Consider the following 12,823-nt stretch of genomic DNA (forward strand, 5'->3'; position numbering starts at 1 on the left):
ATTCCAGTTTGGGCTATCATAAATAAAGCTGCTATAAACATACAGATATCCTTGCAGATATAAAATTCAATTTCTCTGGGATTAATGCCTAAGAATGTTGCTGGGTCATGTGGTACTTGCAATATTTGCATGTTTAATTTTTTAAGAAACTGGCAAACTTTTCCCCAGATGGCATAGGATGAGATGGTTGGATAACGTCACCAACACAATGGACATGAGTTTGAGCAAACTCTGAGAGATAGTGAAGGACGGAGAAGCCTGGTGTGGGGCAGTCCAGGGAGTCGCAGAGAGTCAGACAGGACTTAGCGGCTGAACAACTACTATTTTACATTCCCACCAGCAACACATGAGTGACCCAGTTTCTCAGCATCCTCACCAGCGTTTGGAGTTGTCGCTCTTCTTTATTTCAGCTCTCGTGATAGGTGGTACCCCACTGGGGTTGTAATTTGCATTTCCTTCCTGGCCACTTATGTTGAACATTTATCCAAGAGTTTATTTCCCATCTACGAATCCTCTTTGGTGAAATATCTCTTCACATCCTTTGACCATATTCTAACTGGACTGTTTGCTTTCCTGCTGTTGTATTTGAGGTCCAATTTTTCAGTTTCTTTCTTTTACAGATTGTGATTTTGGTGTTAAGTCTAAGAACTCTCTGTCTAACCCTAGTTCTTAAAGATTTTCTCACAATTTTTTTTCTAAAAGTTTTATACTTTTACATGTAAATCCATGACCATTTTGAGTTAATTTTTTTGCAAGCTTTTAGCTAGGTCAGGGTTATTGGACGTTCAGTTGCTCCAGCTCCATGTGTTAAAAAGGTCATCTTTGCTTCGGTGAACTTCTTTGGCACTGTTGTCAAAACCTGTGGGTGCATATGTGTGAATGCACTTCTGAGTTTACTATTGTGTTTATTGGTCTCCGTCCCTTTGTCCCTCACTGTCTTGATGACTGTGTTTATATCATGAGCCTTGAAATTGAGTAGACCAAGTCTTCCTACCTTATTTTTCATTTTTAAAATATTTTCCAAAAATATAAGTATTCCAAATAAAAAATAAAGTATTTAACTTTTCTAGTTCCTTGGTCTTTCTAAATAAATTTTAGAGTAGCCTTATCCCTAGATACAAAAAAAGATCTTGCTTGGATGTTGATAGAAATTGTGCTAAAACACTGTATCAGTTTGGGGAGTGTTGACATCTGTGTAGAGTCTTCCAACCTGTGAACACAATATGTGTCTCCATTTACGTAGGTTTTTGTCTCATTGTCAGTATGTGGTTTTCAGTATGAAAGTCCTGCACATGTTTCACCAGATTAACACCCAAGCAATCCCTTTCTGTTTCCAGCAGTTGCTTTCTAGAGTGTCTTGTGTGTCTTTGATATCCAGAAGATTGATTGCAACGTGGCATGGGTTGGGGGTGCCTATTAGCGGTTCTCTCAGCTTCTTAGGTCTGAAGGTTTACTCCTCAGCCCCCTTCCTTCTGCCCTTGCAGGACCCCGATGACTCGGGCCTCAGTCTTTACCACGGCTGGGCACCGAGCTCTGCACAATTTTTCCTTGTTCTAGTTTCTCTCCATTTGTTCAAACCTGGAGACTTCTTTTTTTTTTTCCTTCCATGTCACTGATTCTTCCCCCTCTCCCCTCCCCTCTGCTGAGGAATACCTTCTTTGAGCTGTTTAGTCTGGCTTCTGTATTTTTTAAATCTAAAATTTCCACTTGGTTCTTCTCTGTATCTTTGGTTTCTTTCTTTAAACTTCCTACTTCTCTTTTCCCATTTGTTTCAAGCGCATTCACAGCTGCTCACTGAAGCATTTTCACTGTGGCAGCTTCACTGCCTGTTGATGATTCCAGCCTCTGTCACCCCAGTCTTGACACGTATTGACTCTCCTGCCTTGATTCCTTTTGAGATCTGCCCGGGTCTTTCTCTGATCAGTGATCACCCGCTGACACCTGGGCATCTTCCTATCGTCCAGCCCTCAGTTTCCGCTGGCTCCTCAGACCCCTCGGCAGCAGGGGACGGGGTGGCTCCCGCCCCTTACGGCCCCCAGGTGGGAACCTGGGCTGAGCCCCACATGGTCCGGGGCGCACCCTTTCCAGGGGTCATCTGCTAAGTGGTCCCACAGGCATGCTGGGCAGGAAGCTGCCCTCTCCCAGTGCCCCACCACCACCACTGCCATAGACACATGTCCCACGAAGGTCATTGTGGTAACGCGTGTGCGGCTCAGCACACACGCTCACACTTGTGGGAATTCAGAGTCTAAGTGTGGAAGGTTCAGTCCCAAGACAAAGCCCCAGAGCGTTGCACTCCCAGGCCAGGGCGGCACAGAGTCTGTGTCCAGCAGCTGCTGCCCTGCGCCTCGAGCCTCCTCGCTTAGGATCCCAGCTCCAAGGGCGTGGACAGTGAGACCGACGCCCGAGGCCACACTCTGCATTTCTACAGCCCTGAAGTTCCAAAGCTGTGAGTGTGAACAGTGTGAAGGAAAGCGCCTAGGATCTGCCCATTAAGAAACCCAAGAAATTATGAGTCCAAGCTAAAATGCTACAATTCCACATGAATTTTTATCATCTTGCTGACAAACTCTAAATCATCCTAAAGAAAATGGCATAATAACTGGAGAGTTTTGCATAATTTTTTCCCTGGAAGAAACCTGATTTGACCCTGTGGGTCCCTCAGAGTGAGTGTGACAGTGGACAGTGGATGGACAGCTAGAGCTTTGTGCGATCCCCGTCAACCCAGCCAGTTCGGACGTGGTGTCCGTGAGGGGCCTGTGGTCCATCACCCGTGCCTGGCGTCACTTCTTCTGCCTCATCGTGGAGGTGGTGTCACATCCCTGAGCGTGTCTGCTCCCCGGGGAGCAAAGGTCACGGCCCCGGCTATGTAGACCACCAAGGCTTCTTGGTTCTGACCATACACTGCAGGGGTCTGGGGGGTGGTCCAGACACTCAGGCCACCCGCAGGTCAGCTAGCTCAGAAATTCGGGGGTGGAACTGGTGTCAGAGGCCACCAAGGCTCCCCAGGCAACTTGGACGTGGCTCCAGGTGGTGTGTCTGCTGCCCAGGTATGGCCATGGTCCTGCAGCCACAGGCGAGGCGCCTGGGAGCTCCCGGCCCACCGGGCCTGTGTGTGTCAGAACCTGTCTTTGAACAGCATGCCCGGGGCCTGGCATCATTCAGTCTGAAAAGCACGTCTCCTGCAGGGCGGTGGACCCCTCTGTGGCTCTCAGGGCAGCACGGGAGTCGTCACCCAACCTGCGCTCAAGTATTGGGACCCCTGAGCCCCAGCCCGCCTCCCGGGGCACCACTGAGCTTGGCTAGCCCATTGCAGCAGTGACAGTGACAGGAGAACCCGGCTCCCGCCCCTCCGGGACCCCTGCCATTGCTCGCCACAACCTCAGGCTCCTGCCCCTTCAGCTCAAGCCTGTCGGCTATGGCTGGGCCCCGGGTCCAGGCCTTGCTGACCTGCTCTCCTGCCAGCCCCTCCCGAGCGCCTGCTGGTCTCCTTGATCGCTTGTTATCAGAGCAGATAAAGTTCCTGCAAGGGCACACACGAGGAGGGGCTGGCAGTGGAGGCGCTGCCCCAACATGCCCGGGGAGGCGGCGGAGGGCACCTTACGGCAGGCCCGATAACACCTGCCGGGGCCTCCCTGGGCTGGGCGCCGCGGTGCCCTTGGGCTCCCAGGAGGAGACCTTAAAAGCCAGGCACGCAGTCTCCCCGCAACCCTAGCAGCAGCGGTCAGCGATGGCGGCGCTGCAGGAGAAGAAGTCATGCGGACAGCGGATGGAGGAATTCCAGCGCTACTGCTGGAACCCGGACACCGGGCAGATGCTGGGCCGCACACTGTCCCGCTGGGGTCCGTGCGCGGGGCCCGGGGGAGGGCAGGGGCCGCCCCGTGGCTATGAGGGGTAGCGGTCCTGGGGTCCAGACAAAGCCCCCCCAGCCTCCCATCCCCGCCGGCCAACCCCAAAGGCCTGCCCAGGCCCTGACACCCTTGACCCCGGGCACTCGAGAGCGGGGGGCAGCTGAGGACAGGCCCCAGAGGCTCGGCCCTGGATTTCAGAGCAGCCGGTTTAAAGCTATTTTCCCAAAACTGTAATTTTTAAGAAGAGTTTTAAGTGAAGGGGGGCGGGGTTATTGGGGTGAGAATGTTCCGGAAGCAGGTGGAGTGCCAACCCAGAGGTGACACGGTGAACGCATGCATGCTCCCAGTGACCCAGCTCTTGGCCCGCCTCTGCCCGCAGTGTGGATCAGCCTCTACTACGTGGCCTTCTACGTGGTCATGACAGGCATCTTTGCTCTCTGCATCTACGTGCTTATGTGCACCATCGACCCCTACACACCCGACTACCAGGACCAGCTCAAGTCACCAGGTAACTGGCGGCGGGCCCAGCTCCGCTGACCCCTTGGGGAGGATGTGGAGGCACGGGCACCACGGGACCAGGAGGCGGGGGCGGCCGTCCAGCACCAAGGCCGCTCTCCCGCGGGACCCTCGCCTCCTCGCCAAAAGGAGGCCAGCAGACCCAGGGCTGGAGTCTCATCTAAGGGGGCGGCCGCTCCCCGTGTGATGGGGCTGAGGCGGTGCCCAAACAGGGGGAAGCACTGGGGAGACGCGCCGGCAGGGGACAGGCGGGCAGCCCCTCTGAAGCCTGGGGACAGCATCTGGACCAAGACCTCCGCATGCAGCCTGCTGACCCAGGCTGAGGGCAGACAGAAAACAGAGAGGCGGGAAGGGGGCTGAAGAAAGCTCAGCTTTCCCAGCCCAGCGACTCAGTGTTTGTCACCCCTGCGTCCTTCGTGCTTCCCGAGGAAGAAAATAATCCAAGACCACCCAACAGCGGTGCTGGGCTGTGCCTGGAGGGGGCGGGCCCACCACCCTCAGAGCTTTGTCCACAAACCCTCGTGACAGCTGGGGTCAATCTTTAGAATCAACAAACAGATCAGACATGGAGGATCTCAATGCAATCTCAGAACAGGATGTAGTAGACTACACGCTTGAAACCACACTATGATAGAGTTTGTCTCAAGCCCACAGACTGGCAGGCAGGGTAAGGGGCGGGCCTCTTGCAGAGGGAGCCCAGGGGCCTAACCAGGCCTCGTGCAACTGATCAGCCCCCTGGCGACTGTGCAGAGCCCCGGGCCTTCCTGGGGGCACTGGGAGAGGGCGGGGACCTTCGAAGTGCTGGGTCCCAGCATCCTGAGCGCTGCCACCCCTCGGCCAGGCCAGCAGGACAGCACGCAGCCTAAACATGCAGCCAAGCCCCAGGCATTGTGTCCTCTCTCCAGGGGTGACCTTGAGGCCAGACACCTACGGGGACAAAGGCCTGGACATCTCCTACAATGTGTCTGACAACAGGACCTGGACAGGGCTCACACAGGCGCTGCGGCACTTCCTGGCGGGTAAGGTGTGACCCAGGCCTCGGTCTCCACTCTCCTTTCCTAAGGACCTGGGTGGGGCGTGGGCTGTTGCTCCGGCAGGACCACAGGTGTGTCCCCCGCAGGCTACTCGCCCGCAGCCCAGGAGGACAGCATCAACTGCACGTCCGAGAGGTACTTCTTCCAGGAGCACTTCCTGGCCCCGAACCACACCAAGTTCTCCTGCAAGTTCACAGCGGACATGCTGCAGAACTGCTCCGGCCAGCCGGACCCCACCTTCGGTTTTGCAGAGGGAAAGCCATGCTTCATTATCAAGATGAACAGAGTGAGTGTGGGGTCAAAGGGGAGAAGGGCCCCCGCCCCCCATCCCTGCAGGCCCCAGGCTGGCTAGGGAGCCTGCAGCCCTCACCAGGAAGCGGCCACCCGGACTCGCCACCTGCTTGACCGGCGAGCTGTGGAGCCCAGGGCAGTCCTGTGCGCAGGACGGCTGGGAAAAGCCAGGCGGTCAGCACGGGGAGGGTGCCTGAGAACCGCTGGGGCCAGGCGCTGAGGGATGGGCTGAGAGGACCCGGCAGACCTCTGGAGGCCACCCACGATGCACGGACAGGGACCCGGGGGCGCGGGGTCTGGCCAGGGTGACGCTGTTCACCTTCCTCTCTGAGAGGCGGAAGAGGCCATAGACCTGTGCTCTACGCTCAGCCCGGTCCAGCCAGGGTCTGTTCCCTGGTGGGCACGCAGAGCAGGAAGGCCGGGGTCTCCGTGAGTGAGGCGGGTGCTACTCTGGGCCCTGGGCACCAGCAGCGGGACCCAGGGGCCGGGGTTTTCAGAGGCGGAGCCAGGCGGGGGCGGGGAGGCGCAGGGGGCCAGCTGCACAGGTGCGGGAGGTGGAGGCCATGGCTTGGGCTCTGCCAACCATCCGGCTCTGCCACCCAGCAGCCAAGACCACAGGCTTGGAGCAGGAGGGGGCACACCTGTTGAGTCCTCAGAGCAGGACCCCCAGTCCCTCCCCACCCCCCACACTCACAGCCGCTCCCTTGCAGATCGTCAAGTTTCTCCCCGGCAACAGCACGGCCCCCAGGGTGGACTGCGCCTTCCTGGTGAGTGACCCACAGGCCACGGCCATCCTGTTTGGGAAACACTGATCAGGTTTCCCCTAAAAACATCTCAGAGGTCGCCTAATAAACCAGGTACATGGATGGCAGGAACCTTCATGCTAAGTGGTTTTTATTGTAGGGATGAAAACCCAGTAAGAAAAACCAGCACTTGTGATTGTTTTGCTTCAAAAAAGCATCTGAGACAGTGTATCCCCAACAGACTTCAGGATGTCTGTGGCAATTTGGAAAACCCAACACACTTCCACCACCCTCTTTTGTCCTTTTGTTTGCTTATTTACAAAACGATGCTGATTAACACCAGCACCGTTGATTAACAGTGTGAGTTTACATGCTGCCAAGAATCGCCATTAATTTAGTCCAGTTTTTCTCAAATGCGTTTTAAAGTACAACATGGGTAAAACTAAACTTGTCTTCACTGAGTATTTTCTAAAGCTTGCTTTCTAGTTATGCCCTGGGCCCAAGCTCTTTGCCATCTGCAGGGACAACCCACCAGGGTGACTGCACACTTTGGTGGAGCCCCCCAGGCCGCGGGTGCGTCCTGTTCCAATTTTCCGTTTTTAGCTTCCTTGACTGCACATGTGCAGGCTGACTTGAGGTTTTAACGGACACCAAATTGCCCCTTCCTGCTCTCAGACGGGATTGGGGTCCATTGGGCTGTGCGCAGACCCTGACAGTGGACGAGGGTGGCCCCCGCAGCAGGCAGACACAGCCCTGGTCTCAGCAGGTGGGCCACACGTCTCATGGGCTGCCAGCCCCACACACTCAGCCCTGTCACCTCTTTTATCCTAAGAGGGTTTAATCTGGAAGGTATGACTTTGGTAAGTCACCGGGGTCTTATGAACTAACACGTTACACCATGAACGGATTCCTGGTTGATGATACCAGCCTAGATCTGGTTCATGCCAACTGCTCGTGCAGTCACCTGCTTTGCACATGTGCACACACACATGCAGAACATGCACAGATACACACGTGCAGAGCAAGCATACAGGCACACGTGTGTGCAGAGCAGGCACGGATGCACACGCGCGTGCAGATCAAGCATAGAGGCACACGCGTGTGCAGAGCAGGCACGGACGCACACGCGCGTGCAGCGCATGCCTGTGCCGGGCCCGGCCTTCCCTGCAGCGGCCTCTCACCCGCAGGACCAGCACCGGGACACCCCGGCTCTGCAGGTGGACTACTTCCCGCCCGGTGCCTCCTACAGCCTGCACTACTTTCCCTACTACGGGAAGAAGGCCCAGGTACGTGGGCCCCAGGGCCCGACAGCAGCCGCCACTCGTGAAGGGACAGCCAGAGACTTTTGCCTGTGAGAGGAAGCCAGGCTGTACCTAGCCCACCCTAACCACTTAACCTCTGGGGGTCTCCCAAGCTCACATTCTCACCCAAAATTGACATCAAATCTCATCTTTTACTTTCCAAGGGCCTCCTTGAACAACTGCATATCCACTTAAAATCATTTCCCCCAAAGCTCTTGCTTTATCCTCTGTGTTGTTTAATTTTTATCAGGTATAGTTTGAAGTTGAATTTGTCACGGGTCCATCCCTCTGGGCCGGGTCTCCTCACTTCTAAGCAGGAGACACCTGTAGCTCAGTGAGAGCACTGCCTCTGCGTGCCGAGCACCCGGCCGCCCTCTCACAGGGACCCTAACTGGAGTCTCTTCAGCCCCACTACAGCAACCCTCTGGTGGCCGCGAAGCTCCTCAATGTCCCCAAGAACAAGGAGGTGGTTGTCGTGTGCAAGATCCTGGCAGAGCACGTGACCTTCAACAACCCCCATGACCCCTACGAGGGGAAGGTGGAGTTCAAGCTGACAATCCAGAAGTAGAGAGGCCCGGGTTGCCCCCTAGGCACAGGGCGACCCCGACGCCTTGTCCAGCGGAACCCAGCACCGGGGCAGCTCCGTACCAGACCACCCCGCGCCAGGCTCGCACCATCAGGACCCCATCAGACCTCTTCCCTTTCGGCAGATTTGTGGCCACGATAAACGGGCTCACGTGGGGCCCACAAGGCCGCCGCTGCACAGCTAAGACATGGGAGGGCTCCTTCGCCCTCGCGGACCGCACCATTCTTGCTATAACTTACTGTTCCTACATGTGACTATGGACACCAGAAATGTGACTTAGGATTTCAGGCATTCTGGACATTGGCTTTAAAAAACACAACTCCTAAACTGTAAAAATCAAGTTTATTAAATCCACTCTTAACCTACCTAAAAGAGTCGTGTCTTTCGTGATGACAGGGAAGAGTAAACTAAAAAAATTAATGAACTAAAATTTAGTTAGCTGAATTAACTTGAAAAGAATTAACTAAAATTAACTAAAAAATTATCTTTCTATAACACTTTCAACTGCAAGTCGGGGAAGTTGGGAGGGGCTGTCCCAACGTCGCGGCCAGGGTGAAGGGTGTTGCCACATGGTGGAGCCCAGACCCCAGAAGTGGCCTTCCGCCCAGCCCAGTCTCCCCTCCAACCTCCAGGGTGGGGCTCTCCGGCCCCAGCCCATTCAGAAAACCCCAAAACCAAAACATTCTGTCCCAACGACGTATCTGCTATTATCTGTCACCCAGAGCCTAAGCCCACAGAGGAAGCCCAGGAACCGGGGGACCGGAGACCTGCGCTGGGAATGTCCTCTGCTGACCCTGCAGCGGCGACTCTGAGCACCTGGGAAAGGTCAGGTCAGGGACCAGGCCATCTCGGGGATGTCACGACACACTGGAGGTCGGAGGTCAAGGGTACAGTCACCCCGCAAATGACTCCAAGGCCTCGATGGGGCCCACGCACAGTAGGCAGCTTGCCCAGGCTCCCCCTACAGACCCCGGACATGGGGCTGCTGACCCGGTTTGGGGGGATCGGCCCAGCTGCTGAGGGGCTGTCCCTGCGGGGGCTGGGGAGGCAAGTACACGGTCTCAGACCCGGCTCCGGCTGGCCACAAGGCGCCCGTGGACAGGAGGCTGGACCTCCCCGTCAAGTTGCTGCTGACCAGCCCCTAGGGTAGGGGAGGCTGGGCTCCGGGGTCAGGGGTCTGGATGCTTCTCCCACCAGGCCTCGTACCAACGTCACCGAGGCCTCAGGTGCTGGCCGGGCACTTGCAGGAGCTTGCGAACACCCCCCAGGGACCGCCGCTGCGCTAACGCCAGAGCCAGGGCTTGGCCCGAGTTGCCCCAGGCCATGCTGTCTGCAGACTCAGGAGTCACTAGCTCATAACTGTGACCACCGCAAGAGGTCACGGGCCACCACCGCAAGGACACGGGGCAGAAGGAGGCTGGTGTGGAAGCCCTGAGGTGTGGCACTCCAGGATGACCAGGCCATGGCCGAGTGCCCGCCAGGAAGAGCGGTGAGGTGAGGATGCCAGTGCCACATCCTTGCCCATGCTCCCCGCCCGCCACAGACCCTCAGTCCTGCCCCCGCGTGCGTCAGCTCCGCAGCGCCCTGGAGAAGCAGCAGCACCACGCTGGGGACGCAGCTGCGGCGGGTCTGCCCTCACCCACGCGGCCCGCCCTCGCCCACACGCGGCCTGCCCTCGCCCACGCGGCCCGCCTCTCCCACACGTGGTCTGCCCTCACCCACGCGGCCCACCCTCCCCACACGCGGCCCGCCTCCCGCACACGTGGTCTGCCCTCACCCACGCGGCCCGCCCTCGCCCATGCGGCCCGCCCTCGCCCACATGGCCCGCCCTCCCCACACGTGGTCCGCCCTCACCCACGCGGCCCGCCCTCGCCCCCGCGGCCCGCCCTCGCCCACGCGGCCTGCCCTCGCCCACGCGGCCCGCCCTCACCCACACGCGGCCTGCCCTCGCCCACGCGGCCCGCCCTCCCCACACGTGGCCCGCCCTCGCCCCCGCGGCCCGCCCTCGCCCACACGCGGCCTGACCCCCCCCCCCCCGCACACGACCTGCCCCTCGCCCACGCGGCCCGCCCTCGCCCACGCGGCCCGCCCTCGCCCACACGCGGCCTGACCCCCCCCCCCCCGCACACGACCTGCCCTCACCCACGCGGCCCACCCTCGCCCACACGTGGCCTGCCCTCGCCCACACGTGGCCCGCCCTCGCCCACACGTGGCCCGCCCTCACCCACGCGGCCCGCCCTCACCCACGCGGCCCACCCGCACCCACACGCGGCCCGCCTCCCCACACGCAGCCTGCCCTCACCCACACGTGGCCGGCCTCCCCCACACGTGGCCCGCCTCCCCTGCACACGACTTGCCCTCACCCACATGTGACCTGTCCTCACCCACACGTGGCCCACCTCCCCCACACGTGGCCCGCCTCCCCCACACGTGGCCCGCCTCACCCACACGTGGCCCGCCTCACCCACACGTGGCCCGCCTCACCCACACGTGACCTGTCTTCACCCACACATGAATCAACCTCACCCACACGTGACCTACCCGCACCCACACGTGACCCACCCCCCCTGCACACGACCTGCCCTCACCCACACATGGCCCGCCTCACCCACATGTGACCTGTCTTCACCCACACATGAATCAACCTCACCCACACGTGACCTGCCCTCACCCACACGTGACCTGCCCTCACCCACACATGACCTGTCTTCACCCACACATGGCCCGCCTCACCCACACGTGACCTGTCTTCACCCACACATGAATCAACCTCACCCACACGTGACCTACCTGCACCCACACGTGACCCGCCCCCCTGCACACGACCTGCCCTCACCCACATGTGACCTGCCCTCACCCACACGTGGCCCACCTCACCCACACGTGGCCTGCCTCACCCACACGTGACCTGTCTTTACCCACACATGAATCAACCTCACCCACACGTGACCTGCCCGCACCCACACGTGACCTGCCCTCAGCCACATGTAACCTGTCCTCACCCACACATGAATCAACCTCACCCACACGTGACCTACCCGCACCCACACGTGACCCGCCCTCACCCACACGTGACCTGCCTCACCCACACATGGCCCACCTCACCCACACGTGACCTGTCTTCACCCACACATGAATCAACCTCACCCACACGTGACCTACCTGCACCCACACATGACCCGCCCCCCCTGCACACGACCTGCCCTCACCCACATGTGACCTGCCCTCACCCACACGTGACCCACCTCACCCACACGTGGCCTGCCTCACCCACACATGGCCCGCCTCACCCACACGTGACCTGTCTTTACCCACACATGAATCAACCTCACCCACACGTGACCTGCCCGCACCCACACGTGACCTGCCCTCAGCCACATGTAACCTGTCCTCACCCACACATGAATCAACCTCACCCACACGTGACCTACCCGCACCCACACGTGACCCGCCCTCACCCACACGTGACCTGCCTCACCCACACATGGCCCGCCTCAGCCACACGTGACCTGTCTTCACCCACACATGAATCAACCTCACCCACACGTGACCTACCTGCACCCACACATGACCCGCCCCCCTGCACACGACCTGCCCTCACCCACATGTGACCTGCCCTCACCCACACGTGACCTACCTCACCCACACGTGGCCTGCCTCACCCACACATGGCCCGCCTCACCCACACGTGACCTGTCTTTACCCACACATGAATCAACCTCACCCACACGTGACCTGCCCTCATCCACATGTGACCTGCCCTCACCCACACGTGACCTGTCTTCACCCACACATGGCCCGCCTCACCCACACGTGACCTGTCTTCACCCACACATGAATCAACCTCACCCACACGTGACCTGCCCTCACCCACATGTGACCTGGCCTCACCCACACGTGACCTGCCCTTACCCACATGTGACCTGCCCTCACCCACACGTGAATCAACCTTACCCACACAGGTCCTGTCTTCACCCACTCGTGACTGGCCTTTCCTCACCCACACGTGGCCCATCCTCACCCACATGTGGCCTGTCTTCACCCACTCGTGACTGGCCTTTCCTCACCCACACGTGGCCCATCCTCACCCACACATGGCCTGTCTTCACCCACTCGTGACTGGCCTTTCCTCACCCACACGTGGCCCATCCTTGGCCATGTGTGACCTGCCCTCACCCACACGTGACCTGCCCTTGCCCACATGTGGCCTGCCCTCACCCACTCGTGACTGGCCTTTCCTCACCCACACGTGGCCCATCCTCGCCCATGTGTGACCTGCCCTCACCCACACGTGGCCCGTCCTCGGCCATGTGTGACGTGCCCTCACCCACACATGGCCTGTCTTCACCCACTCGTGACTGGCCTTTCCTCACCCACACGTGGCCCATCCTCGCCCACACACGACCCGCCCTTGCCCACTCTTGACTGTCCCTCACCCATGTGACCTGCTGTCACACACACGTGGCCCGCCTCACCCACACGTGCCCACCCTCACCCACTC

General features: G+C 58.9%; 1 protein-coding gene across 1 annotated transcript; it reads left to right on the forward strand.

Annotated features, from left to right (window-relative positions):
- The first annotated feature begins 3,730 nt into the window (after positions 1-3,730).
- Positions 3,731-8,304, forward strand: ATP4B (ATPase H+/K+ transporting subunit beta). The gene is made up of 7 exons (XM_020900625.2): positions 3,731-3,842; positions 4,231-4,359; positions 5,273-5,386; positions 5,488-5,687; positions 6,403-6,459; positions 7,623-7,721; positions 8,143-8,304. The coding sequence occupies exons 1-7, from the start codon at positions 3,731-3,733 to the stop codon at positions 8,302-8,304; spliced, it is 873 nt and encodes a 290-aa protein (XP_020756284.1).
- The last annotated feature ends 4,519 nt before the right edge of the window (positions 8,305-12,823 follow it).

The sequence above is a fragment of the Odocoileus virginianus genome, chromosome 8, assembly GCF_023699985.2.
Source record: "Odocoileus virginianus isolate 20LAN1187 ecotype Illinois chromosome 8, Ovbor_1.2, whole genome shotgun sequence".
NCBI lineage: Eukaryota > Metazoa > Chordata > Mammalia > Artiodactyla > Cervidae > Odocoileus > Odocoileus virginianus.

Coding starts and splice junctions, on each gene's coding strand:
- ATP4B (XM_020900625.2), top strand. CDS start 3,731: ATGGCGGCGCTGCAGGAGAAGAAGTCATGCGGACAGCGGATGGAGGAA. Junction 5,387..5,487: donor GCTGCGGCACTTCCTGGCGG/GTAAGGTGTGAC, acceptor TGTCCCCCGCAG/GCTACTCGCCCGCAGCCCAG. Junction 5,688..6,402: donor TCATTATCAAGATGAACAGA/GTGAGTGTGGGG, acceptor GCTCCCTTGCAG/ATCGTCAAGTTTCTCCCCGG.